At 39.4% G+C, this 18,426-nt stretch overlaps 1 protein-coding gene and 5 non-coding genes across 8 annotated transcripts; 2 read left to right on the plus strand and 4 right to left on the minus strand.

The window, feature by feature from the left end:
• Positions 1–1,245: 1,245 nt before the first annotated feature.
• LOC101486085 (store-operated calcium entry regulator STIMATE) lies at positions 1,246–18,390 on the minus strand. 3 transcript variants are annotated; one of them, XM_023152505.2, is made up of 10 exons: positions 17,387–18,370; positions 14,620–14,668; positions 14,426–14,521; positions 14,199–14,320; positions 13,842–13,954; positions 11,615–11,692; positions 11,070–11,213; positions 6,260–6,367; positions 2,327–2,447; positions 1,246–1,605 (listed from the first exon to the last, which is right to left on the minus strand). In XM_023152505.2, the coding sequence occupies exons 1-10, from the start codon at positions 17,610–17,612 to the stop codon at positions 1,490–1,492; spliced, it is 1,173 nt and encodes a 390-aa protein (XP_023008273.1). In that variant the 5' UTR covers positions 17,613–18,370; the 3' UTR covers positions 1,246–1,489. The 3 variants fall into 3 exon arrangements, with proteins under 3 accessions (XP_023008273.1, XP_012772979.1, XP_023008272.1); XM_023152504.3 differs by lacking the exons at positions 1,246–1,605; positions 2,327–2,447 and having other exon boundaries at positions 4,000–6,367; positions 17,387–17,906; positions 18,231–18,390; XM_012917525.3 differs by lacking the exons at positions 6,260–6,367; positions 11,070–11,213; positions 11,615–11,692; ... (3 more) ...; positions 14,620–14,668; positions 17,387–18,370 and adding an exon at positions 2,550–2,702.
• On the plus strand, positions 2,075–2,146 carry trnae-cuc (transfer RNA glutamic acid (anticodon CUC)). Its single transcript has one exon. It is a non-coding gene; the product is annotated as a tRNA-Glu (tRNA).
• On the plus strand, positions 4,148–4,219 carry trnae-cuc (transfer RNA glutamic acid (anticodon CUC)). The gene has a single exon. It is a non-coding gene; the product is annotated as a tRNA-Glu (tRNA).
• trnar-acg (transfer RNA arginine (anticodon ACG)) lies at positions 7,089–7,161 on the minus strand. The gene has a single exon. It is a non-coding gene; the product is annotated as a tRNA-Arg (tRNA).
• trnar-acg (transfer RNA arginine (anticodon ACG)) lies at positions 7,906–7,978 on the minus strand. The gene has a single exon. It is a non-coding gene; the product is annotated as a tRNA-Arg (tRNA).
• On the minus strand, positions 8,725–8,797 carry trnar-acg (transfer RNA arginine (anticodon ACG)). Its single transcript has one exon. It is a non-coding gene; the product is annotated as a tRNA-Arg (tRNA).
• Positions 18,391–18,426: the final 36 nt, after the last annotated feature.

The following is an 18,426-nucleotide window of genomic DNA, read 5'->3' on the forward strand; positions in this document are numbered from 1 at the left end:
CTGCCCTGAGCTCAATGTCCAGGAGGCTGTGAGGTGGCTGTGAACCGCAAAGATAATATTTGCTAGTTTGTGGATGTTTGGGAGAGTGAATCCCATCGACACTTAATTAAAGACTTAGCAAAGTGACAATAAAATCGACACCAACTGTTTCAAGAAAGTAATCCGAAAAAGTTGATTCTGTTCATCTGGACGTAACGTTTTCAGTGGGAGAAACGTTTCATCACTCATTCAAGTGACTTCTTCAGTCACAGCTGACTGCAGGTTTGTCCAGCCATATAAACAGTACCTTTACACAATGACTCAAACGAGGCCACTAAATGAACAATGGGCTGTGAGGTCAGTTCCTTGATTATTAATATGCAAATTGTCATGACCATTGATCAACAAACACTTTTCAAAGACCATTGATCAAAGACTACAGATTAACGGGCAAGAGTACCATTCACAGAAAGCTGGAGAATGGCTGCAATCACAGCATTGTGAGATGGGGAAAGATGTCTCTAAATCCTTTAGGTATCTTGGCTGCCGCCTGGAAACTCGAAACTTTATTTTTTACAGGCCTGAGGTCTGGAGACTGGCTAGGTCACTCCAAGATCTTCCACATCTCGTCTTCATTGTTTTGGCTGAAGGAAGGAGGTTCTTGTGTGGAACTTTACTTTACAGTCTTTTTATGCTCTTGGAATTAAAAAGTGAAGACCTGTCAGAAACTACAAGAGGCTTTTTATCATTTCTCATCATCAGCATTTATGTAAAGATGTGTTTGTCATTTAGCCCAGAAACATAAGTAGACATAATCTCCGCAGACAGTAAAGTAGATTTTTGTCTGCTTATTTGTTGTGTTGCAATTTTGGCGAACAACTATTGATGTTGGCTCTTCTCTATTCCAGACCTAGCCAGATCTGGTAACTCATTTTGTGGCACTATGCTGACCAACCCCCACATTTCTATTTGTTCACTAGTTAGGGATCAGCGTTTAAAATACAACAAATGAACATTTATTTTTTTGATACTTAGGGAAGGCCTCTGAAAATCTAGAGATTTGTTAACACATAACTTTAAAAGAAAGAGCTTTACAGTCCTGTACAATAATAGAACATCAGGATTTATCACACATTTGTATTTTGGTGCAGATGTGCACATTTGCATTAAAAAACATTTGTTCGAAAGTGTTTTTTTTTTTTTTACTTTTACAATAATTGGATTACAATAAGCAGATTATAATATGTTGAAATAAAAGTCTTAAGGTTGCTTGTCACAGTGAGAGTTTATTTAGGAAAATGCTGAACACAAGTAAAAAAAACAAACATTTTTTTCACAATATATAATCATAGCAATGAACCACATTCATCTGTCTTCAATTAATCTTTCTTACATTTTTCATTAAAGCAGGAAGAAGCACACACTTAAAAGTCTCTGAGTCTGAAGCACAAAGCCAACAGTGTGCATGTTCATCCTGTGCTATTTGTTTGGTTTCAGGTTGCAGTGTGCTTCACTTGCTGAACACACTGGCTCCAGGAGCTTTGGCAGATGTGGGCTGGTCAAGCACGGTCTCCTTTCCTGTCCTCACACCACTGAACACAGATGGAGCAACTTTGCCCGCGCGTTCTGATCACAGAACGAGACAGAGACACAAGACACATGTCAGAAAAACACTCTCTATTTGTGGCACTTCCTCGATTCATAGTTGAGAATTTGACATTCAAATTTTTAATCAGGCACTTCTTAGTACCAGGCACCAACCCCAAAGGAATACTAATCATTCAACGTCATGTCCAAGTAAGCTGCTATTAAAACTCTATCAGACTATGAGGTGTTTGGAGTGTGGACATCTAGTACACTTATATGGATGTGTATGTGTGCAATGTTCGTGAGATAGTGCTGTCGTAGGACTTTTTTTCTGTATTTACTTCTTCATAGAGTCCAATGTCAATGTTTGAAGAAGCTATAAAATGTCCCTCCACTCACTCCGACAGAAACCATTGGTGATTTATTATCAAGAAAACTACACGAAACACAGGGAACTCATCGTCGGTGTGTCCTTTAAAAGTGATACATGTTTTCGTAGTTTCAGCTCTCCCTGGTGGTCTAGTGGTTAGGATTCGGCGCTCTCACCGCCGCGGCCCGGGTTCGATTCCCGGTCAGGGAACTCGTTTTTTCCCCCCCTCTCTCTCTCTTTTAAACAATCGGACACGAATACAACACAAAGTCAACTAGTCTGTTTTTACGAGATATACATAGTCATGTTTACGGTCTATGCGCCCATGAGTTCATACTTGTTATTCCAGGAAGACATAATGCCTTTGCAGACAGCAAAGACTTTACTCACCACACTCCACCATGACCTCATAGGTCTTACTCTTAACCTCGCCCTTCAGTCCCAGTTTACTGCGGGCTCCTTTGAGGTCCTCTTCCTTCATCGGTGGGCGCTTCTTTTTTACCTCGCCTGGCTACAGTAAAGAAAATAAGGGCAAATAAAACGTATGTGACTCTCTGGTTAAGCGTGGATTCATTGTGTATTCATTTGCTGTATGTGAGGTGATGTAACGTACCTGTGACATGGCTGTTAGAGTTGGTGCTCTGATCCCGCAGACAGTGTAATTGATTTGTTGGTTGTTATTCTGTTGTGTGTGTGTGTCTGTCCCCCAGACATTATATATAGTCCTGTGTCAGCCTGCAGTGAGTCAGTCAGGTCCCCCCTGCCATCGGTTCCACTGCCTGTTGTCACAGTGTATTATTAGGTGTGACGTGAAGGATAGTACAGCTGGAATGGGGTTAACGATAAGCTTACAGGCCAACAGCTGACAATTTCAAGACACAACAGGAGTGGCAGAAGGCTACACCTCCTCCTCCGGTTAACCCTGCACTCACATCCTCTTTTGAAAATGTCTCTGTAGAGCTTTGCACTTTGGACTACATTAAACTAGTGATCACCACCCAGCAGTACCGCCTTGTAGAGCCAGTTCTTGGGAATCTGCTTACTCAGTTCAATAACTTGATTTAGGCAAGAGGATGTTTCTTGTTGGGATGTCATAAAAAGCATTTTCAGCCAGTTAACCATCAAAATAAGGGCTGGACCAGTAAGAGCCGCCCAAATGTCAATCTGGACCAGTTGTGTTTTCAGTACGCATTCTCTGCCAAATCTGTTCGTATGGACCATTAGGACTTAATATCATGTTACTTTATGCACTCGATCCGGATTGTTTTAAATGCGTTTACACTTTTCTTTTTAGCCTGGAACAAGTAAGCAAACAGTTTAGGCAATATTACTCATTAGACTTGGCATCAGTGTTTAAATTCAAGGTGTGAGCTGTGGGATCATGGAAACACCGACTCATCACTGTTTTAACTCAGTGACACACAGTAAGACTCGTTACTGTTTGTATGTGATTGTTACCCACTTAGAGCAGTCAAAGCAGTTATAGGACTTTTAGCCATCATTTGGATTACCCGTTTGTGCAGATGATGATTATGATGATTATTAAGACTTTTCCCAGTGCGATGTTTAGAGCATCTCATTACACATGTATGTTTATGCTGGCCCGTTAAATATATCCTTCACCCTTAAACAACTGGCTTGGAGCTCCATCATCAGCATTTAAAACCACAACACTTAAAATATCAAACGCAACAAATTATATGTTTTTGAGCAGAACATGGTACTTACAGTAAAAGTAATAAATAGACAAAAAGTCTTAGACAAAGAGACAAAAGGTGCCTTTTAAATTAAGCTGTTGATCCAACATGTCGTGAACTGTAAAGAGCCCCTAAGAATGGCTCCTGGTGCTTAATTACTGCATGTGTATTTGCTGAAAGCAGATCTATTTCTGGGAACACAATCATTACCGGTCGACTCTGATAAGGAAAGCGTTACCCCTAGTGGTAAACAGCAAGCAATCCCCACAATTAAAGAGATGCTGAAATCATCACCGTGTTGTAATTTTGTTGTTTAAACATGGCTTTAAAAAAACAAAACAAAGCAAATGCAGATATCAATGAATATCTTTGAATCTCACTTTTATAAAATAAATACAAAGTTTAAAAGTCAAGGTATGAAAAACAGTTTTGGGATGAACATCATCCCCCTTTGTTTTTTTTTAACATAAATGCGTTTACACATTTTATGACGTCACACCGTGGTCCCTTTCAATCCCTGGTGGTCTAGTGGTTAGGATTCGGCGCTCTCACCGCCGCGGCCCGGGTTCGATTCCCGGTCAGGGAACACCTTTTCTCTGCCACAACAGAAAGGTAATCCACTACTTTCATTCTGTATCATACCGTTTATTTGGAAAGCATTTATATGATAACTTATTTCCATCAGATGTTGTTCATGAAGTAGATTAAGCTCTGCAAAATACTAAAGCCCTCTTTGTCCTAGTTCAGCTGACAGTTACCATGACTTCTGCACTGTCCCGTACTTTCCCCTTTTTAAAAACGCACAGTCTTTCCTTCTTTACCAACATGCCAAAAACATCAGAATGAAATCATCAGCAGCACTGTAATCATTGTAGTTTAAGTCACGCCTTTTACTTTAAACAGGACCAGCAGTCACACATATATTCAGGACATGCCAGTTTATATACACACACTAGTGTGTGTGTGTTAAATCACACACACAAGCACACCCTTTCTCTCAGCTGCCTGGTCTGCACTTACTGTTTACAGTTTAGAGGTCTATGTACGTCACATTCTTAAGATTAGAGCCTGCTGGATGGTGCTTCATGCCTGAGGGGTGTACTGCAAAGTGAGATTAGTGGTTTAGAAAACTATGTTGAGCTTAAACTCAGAGTTTTGTGTCACTAATGTGACTCCATTACTGGACAGGAGCAGGTTATGTTCTGAGTTTCAGTTTAAAAATTAGCAGAAGTCTCACATTTTCACTTACAGCATGTGTTAAGCGCAATGTAGATTCTATGCTAGGGGAATGTATTTCATTTGTGCAAGTTGTTAAGCTGTATCTTAATAAACCACTGAATGAAGTTCCACATTTTTACTGGAATGTGCATGTACTAATAAGATGATACTAACACAAAGAAAGCCTGGCTGTGTTAAAACTGTCTTCGTAGTATACCCCTCTGGAGATCTCGAGCTCTGCTTAAAACAGTCAAAGAAAACAAAACCGAACCAAAACCAAAAATAAAAAGACTGCTGGTAATTTAACTCAGGCACATTGTTGGAACTACAAAACAAAAACACAACAATAACAAAGGAAAAAAACAAAACAAAAAAACCCCACACATTAGAACGGGGAAAGGCAAAAGCTGAGAAAAATGGGAAATTGTGCAAGAACCTGTTCCCATATTTACTGAAAAAACACTTTTGGGATGAGCATACTCACCTTTTTTGGCCCGAAAGTAAAACACTCAAAACTTAAAAAAAAAAAAAAAAAGTACATTCAAGGACTAAAACATACAGTCAGAGCACATCAGTAAAAGAGTCAGACATGTTGCAGTCGTTTGCTTACAGAAAAAACAGTGGCTGAGCTGACATTAGAAGGATGCTGCAGTGCAGCGCTTGCAGTCTTACAGGTTCAACAGTTCAAAAGAGACTTCAGATGTCTTTGTTAAAAGAAATGGAAGATTGCTGCAAGGATTAATGTGCTCCATTCGACTAATGTAACATCACGTACAAGATATACGGTAGAGTCAATACAGTGATTCAAAACCTGACATAATGCTCCTGTTAAAGTTAAAGGGTGTGCAATTGTACACACCGTCACAGACACACGTATAACACGGGCCATGGTGGGGCATCTACATGTGACGACAACAGGACAGATGTTAACGTGGAATGAACACAAGGAATACATCTTTTTTTTTTTTTGTTTGCTCATTTTTGTTTGTTTGTTTTGGGGGGAGGAGGGTGCACTTCGGAAGGATATCAAATGTAACCCAGTACATCATATTTGGCTCTGCTGGAGCCAGTTCAGTTTTCCTATTACATTAAGGATTTAACAGTAACTTCACTCATTGTTTTTCCCAGTGTCCTGAAACACAACACTCACATCATGAGAGCCATGTTTAAAATAAACAATGATAAAAAAATAAAAAAAAAACAAAGGAAAGAAAAATGGTCGACTGCTAAAAAAAAAGTTCATATAGCTGTCCTCCAGGAGCCAATGGTAAAGGAGCTTCAGATACAGTGTATTATTTTGTAATTGAAGGTCACTGATTGAAGGCAATATCACACAATCTGTAGGGGAACGGGGAAATGTACGCAGACTTTTTGATCCTAACAGTAAAGCTAGGCACGCAGGTCAGACAGGGATCCCCATGCGAAGCTTCTTCTTTTTCACCATCTTCACACCAGTGAGTCGACGGACATCGTCTTCATCAGACTCATCCATTTCGTCATCTGCAGAGAAAAGGATCTGAGGAAAACGAAGGAGAGACAGAGATATATCAAACCTCAAAGGTTAGACGAGGTTAACGGTTACATTTAAAAACAAACAAACAAACAAACAAACAAACAAACAAACAAAAACAAGAAAAAAAAAAAAGATCCACGATGACTGCCATCATCATTATCATGTTGACTCCCAGGTGCACTGTTTACTCTAAAGTGCTTGATCACACAATGGGGATAAACACAGAAATATTTCTTTTTATATTTGCCCTCCAGATGTTTTAGAGCCCGTTCCCATAAAAGCACAATCATATTCCAATCTAGCCAATCTAGGGGGGGGGCAGAGTAAAGCACATAAACCTAACAAAGAAGACCTCCCACATAAAACTCGAGCTCCCAAATGAGCATAATACGAAAGCATGATAGCATAATTTTATATTGTCTAATATTCTCACTAAGAAAAAAAAGAAGAAAAAAAAAAACAGTGGGAATGACTGTTTTATTTTACAAACTAACAAAATCTAAAGTAATAGCACAACTTAATACATGAAAAGATCACAAGCCAGCGAGGAGTCGAATTAAAGTTTCACTTAACAACTGTTTAAAAAGCCAATACATGTCTGCATCATTTCATAATCAACCCCTGCTAATTTTGTATTTTAACATGTGGAAAAGGAAACAAAAAAAAGAAAGACTTTACTGAGTACTACCGTCAATGTAACCCCAGAAAGAAAAAAGAAAAGTTCCGAGCCAGCCAGGAGTCGAACCTAGAATCTTCTGATCCGTAGTCAGACGCGTTATCCATTGCGCCACTGGCCCCATGGTTCAACCACTGTGGCCCATCCCCCACAGTTGTGCCCTGGGTGCAAGGTCCACGTGTAGCAGCAACACTTTCTCGGAAAGGGAAGCTAAACTGCACTGCTGTGACCTTTCATGCTTTCAAAATCCATTTGATATTGTTTCACAATGTAAACACATCCTAACAGAAGCTGGAGTAAACACTACTTCACAAATAAATAGGAGGGAAAAGATGACTGCGTTAAAGGGGACAAGAAACGCTAGACATTAACAGCCAATTAATTAAAACTCATTGTTGTAGCAAAGACAGCACAAATGTGATCCCCTTAAACTGATTTTTGGTTTTAGTGTCTTTATTTTCCTCTGAGTTATTGATTCTGTTACATCCATGTCAGTGGTTGAGAGCAGTGCTCTATTGTGTAAATTAGCCTTTATATGTGCAGTGTTTCAGGTCCCCTTTAAGGAGAGTTGTAGTGTTTTTCATAAAGAGGAATTTGGAGAGTGATTAAATACTGGACTTATGCTCAATATTGTGGTCACAAAATGCCCTAAAATCTCTCCACAGAAAAGGTTACAAACTCCTGAATCTTAAAAGCTAGTCATTGTAGCTTTATTTAACGAAGTTATGCTGTAATTTTACTATAGCGTTAAGTAGGTCAGAGAAAATGTATTCATAGTATGACTGTTCTCATCTTATGCAAGAATAACAATAATTGCTTCTATTATTTCAACCAAATCAAAGCAACCCAGAAAATAAAACATATACGAGCCAGCCAGGAGTCGAACCTAGAATCTTCTGATCCGTAGTCAGACGCGTTATCCATTGCGCCACTGGCCCGCAGTGGAATGCAGTGCCTCCCTACAGGAATACATGCGTTTTACTACAGCTCAGCCCATCCCCCACAGTCTATTGCTCTGCTGACTGCATGTGGTATTCAACAGCAACACACAAGAAGAAGGAAGTAACACAAAGCTTGCGTTTGTCAACGCTGCATGACTGCTACAGTGTTCAAATGCCTCAAAAGTAAGCCTGATATTGCTTTGAGATTGAACATACATACATCAAATATATACAAATCTGTAACACTGCACATGAACTTAAAAACAACCACCAATTTTACAGGCCAAAAATCATTTCAGTCAAAGGATAATAATATGTGTATTGATTTCTGAGTCCTTGCTAAGATAACATGAAAATAATAATACGCATTTATACTCTGCCCTACTCTACTTGGACCAGCCGGTTGTTGACTTTGTGGCATGTTTCTAACAGCAAAGTTGCTGAGTGCCCTCTGATGAACAAACATTGCAAAGACTATTTCTCCCATGTATCCTTTACTTTACTTTTTAAATTTTAATCTAACAACTGTTTAAAAATGCTACACCCTGTCTGGATCATTTCATTTTCCTAATCAACACCTGCTAAGGAAACAAGAACACTGCCCCCCCCCCTTCAAAAAAAAAACAAAAAAAAAAAAACTTCCAGCAAGGGACAACAGTCACTGAGTACTACTGTCAATCTAACACCAAAAGGAAAAGAAAAGAAAAAAAAAAAAAGAAAAAAAAAAAAAAAAAAAAAAGCTACGAGCCAGCCAGGAGTCGAACCTAGAATCTTCTGATCCGTAGTCAGACGCGTTATCCATTGCGCCACTGGCCCGCTGCAGAACGAAGGAGCCGCCTACACAAATACGTGTGTGTCCACAACTCTGTGGTATGGTAACAGCATGTGCATAACAGTATAAAATTCCAGAAAATCTAGGGACTATCTCATCAACTTTATTTATAAAGCACTTTAAAACAACCACAGCTGACACAAAGTGCTGTACATTGGAACTGTAAAATAAAATTACATGAGATATAAATAAAGAACAAATAAAAGAAGAGTGAAATCATTAATTAAATAACTACTTCAATTAAAAGAGAAACTAAGTCTCACTGAGGTTAAAAGCCAAGGAATAAAAGTGGGTTTTAAGACGTGATTTAAAAGTGGACAGTGAAGGGGCCTCTCTAACATGCATGGGCAAATTATTCCATAATTTTGGAGCCACAATAGAGAAGGCCCTGTCCCCTCTGAGCTTCCTCCTGGATCTCGGTACCTCCAGGAGCAGCTGGTCAGCTGACCTGAGAGACCGACAGGGTATTGTGGGTATGTGGGGATGAAGAAGCTCAGAGAGGTAAGGCGGGGCAAGACTGTGAAGGCATTTAAAAACAAACATAAGAATTTTAAAATTAACTCTAAAAGACACAGGCAGCCAGTGCAGAGAGGCCAGCACGGGGGTTATATGCTCTCTTTTTCGAGTTCCTGTTAGGAGTCGTGCAGCCGCATTTTGAACCAGCTGCAGACGTGAGAGCAATGACTGACTGACCCACACATAAAGTGAGTTACAGTAGTCCAGGCGGGAAGAAATAAAAGCATGGATCACTGTTTCAAGGTGCTGCCTCGAAAGAAAAGATTTTACTCTTGCCAGTCGCCTTAAATGATAAAAACTGGACTTCACCACTGCTCTGATTTGGTTGTCCAATTTAAAATCACTGTCCAACTTAAAACCAAGGTCAGTAACAACAGATTTAAAATAGACTTCCAGGGATCCTAAAACAACAGAGGAGGACTCACAGGGACCACTGGGTCCAAACACCAACACTTCTGTCTTCTTTTCATTAAAATTTAAAAAGTTTAGAGCCAACCAAGCTTTAATGTCATCTAGACATGTCAAGAGAGGTTTTATGGAGATGCCATCCTATCTGTCCTAACATTTGAAAAATGTTATTGAATGAATGATGAATGAATACTGTGTGTGTGTGTGTGTGTGGAGAAGAGATATGTAAACACTAGTTTACCAGCTATAAAGTAAACCACTAGTTAGAGGACCACAGTAGCACTGAAACATTTACTGTGTAAATGTCCTGAACAAAAAATCATTATACACACTTTATTGTACTCTGTTGCTTCCATATATGACTTATTGTCTGGAAATATGGGGTAATGCATATAAAACGAACACTCTTCCTATTTTCAAGTTACAAAAAAGAGCTATAAGAATTATAAACCAATCAAACTATATAGAACCAACTAACATTTTGTTTATTAATCTGAATACCCAGAAATTTTATGATTTAGTTGAATATAAAATGGCACAGATAATGTATAAAGCACAAAATAACTTGCTTTGCCCCAGTACTCAAAAGCCGTTCAAAGTCAGAGAGAGTCAATATGACTTAAGGGGAACAGATTTCTTTAAAAAAAACAAGATAAGGACAAATATAAAGCAGAGATGTGTTTCTGTTAGAGGAGTTAACCTGTGGAATAGTTATGACAGTGATTTTAAAAAGGTGTAGTTCATTTTCCTTGTTTAAAAGTAGAGTATTAGAAAAAAAATAAAAATAAAATAAAAAAAATTATATATATATATATATATATATATATATATATATATATATATATATATATATATATATATATATATATATATATATAGAATGAAAAGAGCAAAAAAAACAAAAACCAAACTCTTGATTCTTTTGCTTTGATGTAGTTACTTATCTTGTTTGTTTTGTTTTTGCTTTGTTTTATTCTTTGCTTCGAGCCCTGTGTACAGGAGCTGCATGCAAAAAGATCTTTTGTTAAAAGGGTTGGGGTAATAAGCAAATGCTTCAGCCAATACCTTTTGATTAGCCTTGTCTCATGCTTTCTTGCTTTGTGGTAATCTTTATTATGTCTTCACTGAGATATTTGAATGCTAATCAATAAAAATCAAATCAATCAAATCAAAAAATGCGATGTACCACTTTTTATTAGGTTTGAGCTCAAAAGAAGATTACTGGGTTAAAAAAAAAGAGAGACAGAGAGACACAGATGGACTGAAGAAATGAAAATGGTATGTGTCAGTTGAATCTGTCTCCTTTAGCATTAGCTTTCCAGTTAAACTTACCTCTGACTCCGAGTCATCATGGGAAAGAGCTCTTCTGTATCGCACCTTGCCGTTCCCCCGTGAGTCCTCTTCCCTCTCTTCAAGCTTTGCTTTTGTCCTATGTTTCTTCATTAAGAAATTATCTACTACCCAGAACATTAGGGCCTACGTGACACAGAAAATACAGGTGGATGATTTTTCTACAGAACTGATTCAAACGGTTTTTAAAAATCCACCAAAACTAGAGAAACAGCTTTTACCTTTGTGTGCATGCAATACAATGGGCACTGATGATTTTGGTAACCAATGACAATGTCTCACTGCACGTTAGTGACACAATATTATCGCAGTACTTCACTCACTTCATTCATGTAATTGTGACTTGTAACATTTTTTGATTTGTTGAGTAACATACATTGTGATTTATCACATTGTTTCAACTACAAACTAGGTCCTCAAATTAAACAATTTTTCTTCCACCCCTGCTAGACATGTAATATTGGTTTTGCAGGAGATGTAAAATTCAGACAAAAAAGAGAAGAAAGATAAGATAAGGGCAGACTTACATTTACGAAGAACGGAACGATGAGCATAACGATGGCCAGTTCCAGGGCAGGATTGTGTATAGGCTTGAGGAGTGCCAGCTGCCACACAAACAAACACAACAAGCACAAATATAATGTTGCACTTAGTGACAGCATTAACTTTTGATGGTTAAACATGCAGCCCATAATATTATTGTACAATGACAATATTATAGTCTTAAATGGGGTCGGGACGGGTCTGTCATATTCAAGCGAAATATAAGCAAATATAAGCAAATGTGCGGCATTTAAGAAAACAAGCTGAATGGAAAACAGCTGCTGCAAATACAAAGGAAAGAAAGAGGAAAGCTGGCAAATCTGCAGACTGTATAGTATGCATAGATAGGCATCAATGAGGCATCATCCCTGTGCTGTAAATCGCGGTTACTACAATTACAGCAGTATTACCGTTAAATTAACGTGTTGCAGATAAACAACCTTTTATTTCTTTTTCTTTTTTTCTTTTTTTTTTTTAAGCTGTAACCCCGTGGTTTTAGACCATTATTTCACGCACAGACTAAAATGAAAATTACTGTTACTTTAACCGGACACAAAACCACAGAACTACTAAATTTTTTTTAAATAAAAGAGGCGAAGACGCCAAAAGATGCTCTCCCACCTTGGATGTGCTCTGCTAGCTAGCACGTTAACGCTGCTGTTATTCGGTGAAATCTGGAGGAGAGGCCACATTTTTACCTCACTGCCGTAACGACACTTTACTCTGAAGGCTTTTTTTTTCTTTCCCGACAAGAAGAACTTTTCTATCATGTATAGAAGTTGTCAACGACCGACGCTCATAGTGAGACGAGGGAAAGGCGGATCCCGCACGTAATTTGCGTAGCTTACGTAGTCACCGCATGGCCTGAGGTGCGTTCATCCCCCCCCCAACACTGAGGTCTCAAATAATCAGTGCGCCACAATTGCTAAAGTACAGCACAACAAACTGTTTTGGGCATGAAAAAACTGTCTTTGGAGGCCCAGTGGTTAGGAATTAATGCTTTCAGTGCCCCTGGGTCAAGTCCAGCAGGGGAATGAATGCAATAGTTTCTCAATTAAATGCAAGCTGCACCCTGGGCCAGGAACAACTGCTGCTCACACCACACAGACTCTGAAAACATCTGCAGAGCCAACAAAGGTAGTACTGAAGAACCCAGAGTGAAGTTAAACCCGAGTGTACACTAACCCCAGTCAAACTGCCAGAGGCTGACCTTCAGCAGGTAACAAACACAGTGACGGATTACGGACTCTTTTTCTAATGCTGCAATATTAAAATCACAGTTAAGTGCTCTTTGGACAACTTGCTTGGCTGTTAGCTTTGTGCTCATACTGAAACACCCAAAGAAAGATGCTGTGTGTCCTCATCATTTGTGAGATTAATTTAATTATTAAATGGTAATTATGTAAGTGTATATCTCAATGTGAAAGTAAAACTGTTAGTAGCATAACAAAATACCTTCTCCAGGGAATACTTAAAAATATAAATCATTACTTACAAATGCTTTTGAGTAATGACTCAGAAAATGCTGTTTAAGTGTGCCTTATTGTATACACAGTGATGTAGGACCAAGGTTATTATTGTTAAATATAACTAAATAAAACCTGAAACTATATAAATATAAAAACTACACATTTGAAAAAACTAAACTAAAATATAGCACAAAATTTGTATTTGTTGGATTGGTAAAAAAAAATTAAATTAAAAGTTGCTTCATGAGGTTTAATATATTATTTACTGAGACTTGATGTCGACAACACTGAGTCAACTGCTTTCAAAAAGTGTTTTTTTCTTTTTTTTAAATATCTGTACTGATTTTTGTAGATCTTACCACTGATATATGCCCTCCAAACAATAATTAATAAAGACTAAGACTGAAATTAACATGAATTAAACTAAAACATTTCCAAAAAACTAAACTGAAACTCTGGAAACTAGCTGAACCTAAACTAAATTGTAGAAATTACAAAAATATAATAACTCTCTATAACCATGTTTTACTGTATTTACACAAGTTCTCTGGGCATCATCTTTGTGTACTAAACTTCCCAAATTACTCCTAAACAAACTAGCACAACACCCACCAAAACGTTCAGGTGTAGAAAACAAGACCAGAGCAGCATGCCGAGTGAGAGGCAGGGCTGACCCGTGTAAAGTGAATTTACCTCGCATGTATAGTATGATCATGTACGAAAAACACACTCTTCTACTGACCTGCTTCCACTGGGGGATGAGGAGGACCAACATGATAAGGACTTTCTCAAACATCATGATGAGAATGTAGAGGATACACTGCCCCAGCCACGCTGTGCACTGCACTGGCTCTCCTGGGGAGACAGATGATTGTCTAAAACCATGATTATGTATTTCACATATACACACACACACACACACACACACACACACACACACATATATATAGTACAAAAATATTAGATGTCACTGCTTTGGTGTTACATAATTGCCAACAGAACAAAGTAAAGCATTGAAAGGGTAGGAAATGGCACTGAAGCGCTATAATAGCAAGGGCAGCTACTGCCCTCCACTGGACATCACAGGCACTGTCCTCACCGTATTCTCCAAAACGCAGGGAGTCCCATTGCCTCCATTCTACAATAGCACTGACGGCTCTTACCCCTGCATAGATCAGCAACATGCCCAGAGAAGCATCTAACAAGAAATTAATGAGGTATCTGGAGGGAAAATGGAAAATTAATGTGAACTGAGTGTCTACAAAGTTAAATTATCTTCATTTTAAAAAGATTACTCTGATTTATCAGAGACATCCAAATACTCACAATGAGCAGGGATCCTCCTCTGTGAGGTCCGACAAATAGACATTAGCAAAGTGGATGAAGAGCATCCCAATTGCCTGTTTTGAGGTGTCCAGAAACCTGCACATACACGCTTACGTTACTTCCAAGGCACTCCAGTGGGTCTCATGCGGTTTCTTTGCATAGAAATTAATTTAGCGCTGGCTCGATTCCCTTACCAGATCTTCCAGGGTCTCCTCTCATGTTTGGGCTCCCTGAAGCGCTTCACTGTAGAGGAAAGAGAGTGCCACACAGATAGTGGGATTTTGCAAACAGAGTTGCACACATTCAAACATTCTCTCTTGTTTTCATTAAACAAAGTTACCCAACCCTCCTCTGAGCCATCAAACCTCCAGTGAGCATTTTATTGCTTTCGTATATGAATACCGGTTTATTCTAAGACTCTTGCCGTCGTTGCCCTGATATCAGTCAATTAAGTGAACAAGCGAGAAATCAAAGAGTTTCTAATCAAGCTGACATGAAACTATTAGCTATGAGAGTTTAAGTGAAAGGGAATGGATGCTTCTTTCAAAATGTCGCAAAGGGAGAGAATCAATAAATCAGTGTTAGAAGGAAAACTGTTCATCTAGTCTGCCCAATTTAAAGATACATGAAATAAAGTGGTACAAATTAAGCTATTAGTGAACTGTTTGCTAAGCACTCCTGCTGGGTAACAAACACTAAAGCCACTGTATGTGTGCATCGGTGTGACTGTTATTCTGGGAAGCAATCTGCTTCACTCAAGTCTTTGCTTTATGGCTCCATCATGGAAAGTGGACATCAAACTACCTCACTTTTGTAAACTTAAACTAAATGTTGTTGTTGCTCTGTCCAAATATATACTGAGGGCTGCTTTTTACGGAAAACGATGAGCTCAGTTTGTGCTCCGAACGAGTGTGACTTCATAACCAACACACCCCACTTACAGCTGGGTGTGATGTGAAGGCAGACAGAGGCCTCTGCTTCCTCCTTCTGCCCAGAAAAAAAAACAAAAAAAAACTACTCACTGCTGCGAGGCTGCTGAGCCACATAAAACTAAGGCTTCTCTCATTAGGTCACACAGCTGCCAGTTTGGTGCCAGACACTGGCTGAACCCAATCTTCTGTGCCAGCGTTTCCTTGTCTGTGTTTATGGACATTTGCCTGCCAATTTCTAATGTAAAGCTACCTTAGCCTGAGGTGTAAAAAGAAAAGTTTTACAGTCTGTCCACATGGAGAAGTAAAAGAAGATGAGCTTAATGACAACAAGCAACTAGAGACAATCTAGCGAACAGTCTCATGCTGCAGTAGGTGTCACCAAGATGACATTTAGCCATCACGAGACAAGGACAGCCAAAGAAAAAAGAAAAACTAGATATAGTGTTGCACTACAATCTATGTTGACTACATAAGACAGCATGTTTGATAAGGTTTACTACATGTTTTGTGTGTGTGTGTGTGTGTGTGTGTGTGTGTGTGTGTGTGTGTGTGTGTGTGTGTGTGTGTGTGTGTGTGTGTGTGTGTGTGTGTGTGATGCATTTATAAAACTTTTCAGGTGTGTAGCTGAGATCAAACTAAACGTCCAGTCTGAAGAGGTGAAGTGAACCATGAGTGCTCAGTAAAGGACACTAAAAGAAGGCAATCAATGGGGTTGTCCTGCCATTTCATACCCATGCCCCACATTTTAAGTATTACATTACTGTAAGTATTATTTCAGTATTTCTAACTCCCAGTATGAGAGCTCTCTGAGTTATAAAGACATTTATACTTCGGTGCGCTCTTAACATCAGACCCATTAGGAAGGACCCTCATCATGAAATTAAATACAATGCTCATTATGAATGCAACCTTGAAACAAGATTGGTTCAGGTCTGGGTTAATGATGACTGCCACCGGTTTGTGTTGACCAGGAAGGTGCTGTTAGAAACTATGCTACTGCTGCAGACAAATGAGAGGAATGTTGTTGGACTCTGCACCATTGCACATATTATTGTCTGTGTCATGTTGCAATTGTGCGTCTGTTCTGTTTACATTGAGAGCTTATGTCAATAAAGCTAATTCTGATTGTGATTCTGAGGTTGTGAGAAGAACAGAGAATGTTTACAGATGTAGAGAAGAGGGACATGCACAGAGGCGAGTTAAAGGGTGAGACAGAGGCAGGTGATCCAGTGTGGCAACCCCTAAACAACTGAAAGAAGTAGTGTTTTGAAAACTCAGTGATACTTCAGTTTTCAAATCCTATTTAAGATGGTCTCTCTAAATAGTTTATAAAATAAATAAATAAATAAATAAAATAAATAAATAAAATAATAATAATAATAATAATAAGATGATTTCTACTTCTGAAATCCATATATGCTAGTTGAGACAAAGAAACCTCATTAGTAGCTGTTACTGTGAAGCACCTACAGGATATATAGAGTGACCATCACTTGAGATACAACACTTTATTTAAAAAACATATTCTGAAACTACTTAGGACAGTTTTCTATCTGCACATCACCCAATCAAAAGAAAGCAACATTTTATATCTTTCTTCTCCACTGCGATTGCTTCCTCAACTGACTGCCAAGCAGAAATGTGAAAACTACAGCAACATCCAAACAAAGTCATTTTCATTTATTTTTGCAAAGTTCAGCAGTATATGGAGTACATGCAGCATGAGAGGTCAAATGTGCCAGGAAATGCAGAGAGGAAGTATTTTTTTTTTTTTTTTAAATGATCAACACAGCCAAAAAAGCCCCAACAAGTGACTCTAATTGGTATGCTGTTACAGTGAAGTGAAACCCCTGCATTTAGATTTACACATATTAATGTCGTTTGTCTGGCTCTGTATAGATTTACCTCAACCCTCCCAGCTGAAATCAATATCACATTTGATTATCAGAGTGTTGCTATTGGATGATACCCGCTTACATCAGCAGCTGGTGTCAGATATCTGACACAGCAGAGCATTAGCCATACTTACACATGAGCGTGCTGAAAGCCATCACAGCGAGAAGACCTTGCAGGAAGATCCCAAAGGAGTCCATCAAGGCGCCGTTCTCGCACCCCCGGTTATTGGGATCTGGTGTCGGTGTAGAAGACACCGATGTATTGGTAAGAGACACCGCGGGCATCCCTGCTCCTCCTGGACCAGCCAGTGCCACCTCTCCGTGCTGGGACAGCATGTTGACCCCGCTTGCTGCAGCCATGGGACAGAAGATCTGGACGTGACTAATTAATAAAGTGAAGAAAAGCAGCAGCAGCCGCTCGGACCCAGTTCTGTTGCGAAGTTGCCGGTCAGCTAATCGATACGCTAAGCAGGACAGTCTTCGGTGAAAGATGGTGACATCCTCTCCATTGAAAGCTCGCACTCATTCTCCTGCTTCAGGCATCCATAGCTTCTTTGTCACTGGACAAGTGAAGCCGTCGGCGCTGGAAGTTGCAACGACGTATAGCGTGGTCCCAACTGAGCCGTGTACACAGTTTAAAACGGCAATGCAACACTAAAAAAAAAAAGCTAGTTTAAAGATACACGCACACAGTGGAGCAAACACTTCCTAGGTCGACCTGGAATCTTCTAATCTGGGAACTAACATCGGCAACAAACATAAGCCCGGCTAAACAGCAAGTGTTTAACGCGTTATACGGACATGTCAGCCACTCGGAGGTAAATTTCAATTGATGGGGAAAACCGTCCACCGTCTAGCGACTGAGGTGCTGCTATCGTTATCTACCTAGCTAGCCTCGGAGCGAACTACTGAGTTCAGTTAAGCAAAAGCTTTCAGACAAAGTTATACTTCCTGTAAGGTTTAAAACGGCGCATGTACCGGCATCTCGTGACAGTCGCGCACAATACCAGCTTGTCTGTTTAAAAAGTACAGAAAAATAAATGTGAATAACTGCAGGTCACAGCTCCCGTCTCTTATCCAGCTGCTTCCCCTGCCCAGCAGTGCCCACTCATGTTGACAGACGCTGGGTCACGTGGCGCGCACGTAGCCACAAAGTGCATGCCGGGAAAGGAGG

The sequence above is a fragment of the Maylandia zebra genome, linkage group LG5, assembly GCF_041146795.1.
Source record: "Maylandia zebra isolate NMK-2024a linkage group LG5, Mzebra_GT3a, whole genome shotgun sequence".
NCBI classification, from domain to species: domain Eukaryota; kingdom Metazoa; phylum Chordata; class Actinopteri; order Cichliformes; family Cichlidae; genus Maylandia; species Maylandia zebra.

Coding starts and splice junctions, on each gene's coding strand:
- LOC101486085 (XM_023152505.2), bottom strand. CDS start 17,612: ATGGCTGCAGCAAGCGGGGTCAACATGCTGTCCCAGCACGGAGAGGTG. Junction 14,669..17,386: donor GGCTTTCAGCACGCTCATGT/GTAAGTATGGCT, acceptor TTTCCTCTACAG/TGAAGCGCTTCAGGGAGCCC. Junction 14,522..14,619: donor AGGAGACCCTGGAAGATCTG/GTAAGGGAATCG, acceptor GTGTATGTGCAG/GTTTCTGGACACCTCAAAAC.